This window comes from Trypanosoma rangeli, assembly GCF_003719475.1.
Source record: "Trypanosoma rangeli strain AM80 chromosome Unknown Tra_15.4_contig_00660, whole genome shotgun sequence".
Classification (NCBI taxonomy): domain Eukaryota; phylum Euglenozoa; class Kinetoplastea; order Trypanosomatida; family Trypanosomatidae; genus Trypanosoma; species Trypanosoma rangeli.
The window spans coordinates 1-2,479 of record NW_021706411.1 but is presented as its reverse complement, the minus strand read 5'-3'; the positions used below and the strand labels follow the sequence as shown (position 1 = coordinate 2,479).

General features: G+C 52.7%; 2 protein-coding genes across 2 annotated transcripts, besides 3 other annotated features; both read left to right on the top strand.

The window, feature by feature from the left end:
* Positions 1-91: 91 nt before the first annotated feature.
* TraAM80_09717 (surface glycoprotein) lies at positions 92-400 on the top strand (the record flags this gene model as incomplete). Its single annotated transcript, XM_029386385.1, has 1 exon — positions 92-400. The coding sequence occupies one exon, from the start codon at positions 92-94 to the stop codon at positions 398-400; it is 309 nt and encodes a 102-aa protein (XP_029233745.1).
* Positions 401-1,141: 741 nt separating this feature from the next.
* Positions 1,142-1,188: a sequence feature (A-rich).
* Positions 1,189-1,384: 196 nt separating this feature from the next.
* Positions 1,385-1,506: a satellite DNA.
* Positions 1,507-1,718: 212 nt separating this feature from the next.
* On the top strand, positions 1,719-2,060 carry TraAM80_09716 (uncharacterized protein; the record flags this gene model as incomplete). Its single annotated transcript, XM_029386384.1, has 1 exon — positions 1,719-2,060. One exon carries the CDS (start codon positions 1,719-1,721, stop codon positions 2,058-2,060), a length of 342 nt encoding a protein of 113 aa, XP_029233744.1.
* A 191-nt stretch (positions 2,061-2,251) lies between these two features.
* Positions 2,252-2,322: a microsatellite.
* Between the last annotated feature and the right edge of the window lie 157 nt (positions 2,323-2,479).

The following is a 2,479-nucleotide window of genomic DNA, read 5'->3' as shown; positions in this document are numbered from 1 at the left end:
GCCGGCAAACGAGTGGGGTACAGTCTTCGACGACTTGACAACAATACGCAACAGCACTTGGGAGCCGGGGAAGGAGTACAAAGTGGCGCTCATGCTGCAGGGAAACAAGGGCTCCGTGTACGTGGACGGCGTGCTTGTGGGGAATACTAACAAACTACCACCCCTTAAGTCACGGAGGCATGATATCTCTCATTTTTACTTTGGCGGCGGCGAAAACAGCAGTGTGACAGTAAAGAACGTCTTTTTGTACAACCGCCCACTAAGTGAAGATGAACTCAAAGCAGTTGACCAGTCTGATGTATCTTGGAAAAGTGCAGGTGACAGCTCCACGCTTGCGGATGTGTCTCGGCTGCTACTTTTGCTGTTTGTGGGGCTGTGGGGCTTTGCGGCCCTGTGCTGAGTGGAGCCCGGCGGAGGGGAGTTTATGTTTCTACTGAGAGCAGCTCCGTCTGTCCACGCGCTCTTAAAGTAAATAAAGTCTCAGGTGGACACCAATTTTGTTTTATTTTACGTTTTTTTTTTGTAACGCAGGACCTTCATTTTTTTTTATTCTTCGACCCACAAATTGGGCTCTCTTCTCGGCGCCAGTACGGTGGGGTCTTCATTGATTTTCTTCCTCCCTTTTTTGTTTGTTATTTTGTTCGTTTCTGGCAATGGCGGAGACCATTCGCCGTTTGTTTTTATTCGTTCAGTGTTTTGTTGGTTTACTGCTTTACAGATGTGTTTTTATTGTTTTGTCGGTTTGTTCTTGACGACGGCGTTGAGTCTGCGTGTTTGCCCGGCGGCGGGAGATGCTTCACTGCGCCCCCGCACTGCTGTCGCCGCGGGAGGTACCGGAGCTCCCTCTCTCCTTCACGTCTTCGTTTGTGGCGGGGGCGGACGTGTGCCACTGTGCTGGCTGACGCGCAGGCCACTGAATTCTTTCGAAAATACACGAGGAAAAACAACTAACCGCTTTTCTTGGGTGTCTGCGGACGCTCTTGGCATTGTGTGTTCGCCGATGGGAGAAGGAAGGAGGAAGGGAGTGAGAGCCAAAGCAACGCACTGCGGGTCCCTGTGCGAGTAAAAAAGTGTCTGGACACCGGGGGCCTTCCACGACAATTTCTTTTGTTTTTGTTTTGTGCAAACGTCTTTAGGAGTAATTTTTTATTGTGAAATCGTTTTTAGGATTTTTTTTCATTTTTTATTGTCGTATGAGAACGTCTTGAGGAGCTTTTTTTTTTTGTTGAACCATATTTCTTGTGTGTTGCCACTGCGCGTGCTGGGGTGCCATTTTGTGTTTTAGTGATCTCCTTTTTTTCTCCTTGCGTCTCTTCTGTGTGCATGTGCGTCCTCACACGCTTTGCTCTCCCTTTTTAAAGTTTTTGTATCTGCAGGCACGCAGACACACAAACTCGATATATTGCAGTGCGCGTGGAGGGTGTTTTCGTAGTTGGTGCTGGCAGTGCCGCCTGTGGCTGCTGCTGCTTCCTTCGGTGGGGATGAAGGGAAGAGAGAGACAAGGGGGAGGAGGTGCGTTATGGGTCATTCAACCTTTTCTTTGCGGCCGCAGGGCGCCGCTCGTGTGGGTGTTGTCTTGAGGCGCGGCACCGTCAACTGCAACGGCGTGGCACGGGGCGTGCGGCCTAAAAAAGAAATGCGGAAGATTGTGTGGGGCTCACTGAGTGGTGCGGTGGCCGCAGAGTGGGGCTGCCGCTTCTGCTCTTGCAGCAGGGAATATGCTGCCGCACTCTTTTTGTTGGCAGCACCCCCGACGCCGCCGGCACCCTGAGAAACTGTGGGTTCCGCCGCCACGACGACTGAAGGAAACGGAGGTGTCTGCGGCTGCCTTCGCGGGCTGCGCCCCGTGCGGCCCAGTCGTGTGGCAAACAATTCCCTCTCGGAATTCACGTGCACCGCGCCACGTGCTGGGCGCAGCGTATATTTGCGTCGCGGGGGAGAATGCGGTGGCGTCAATTCTCCTTTTCACGGGGAACAGGCGGTGGGTGTTCTGCCTCTTTGCATCTCAGCGAATTGCGACACAAAATGCCGCTGCGACGAGGCAGTCAATTTCGCCGTGAGTGGGTGATATCTACGTGTGGCTACGCACACACGGAGTTGTGGGGATCCGAGTGGCGGGTGCAATACAAGAAGAAGAGAGACACCTCGTCGCAGTTGCCGTGTGCCGCGCAATTTGCACGGTTTGCCTAGGGAGATCTAATTTGCTCTCGTTGTTTGTGTGGGAGGGTGCCGTGATGCATCACGCTTGCGTTGTGTGCGGGATTGGGGGTGCCTGTGCGTGTTTGTGTGTGTGAGGTGTGCGCCGCGTGCCGTGTGTGTGTGGCCCTCTCTCTCTTTTTTTTTGTTGCGGCTGCGTGGGGTCGTGTCTCTGTCCGTTTTTTTAAAAATAATTTCATTCTCCCTTTTGACTGCTGGTTGAGTGTTGTGCTGCAGTTCAACTCAAGTTAACCACCACGAAGGAAAACATGTCTGAGAGACG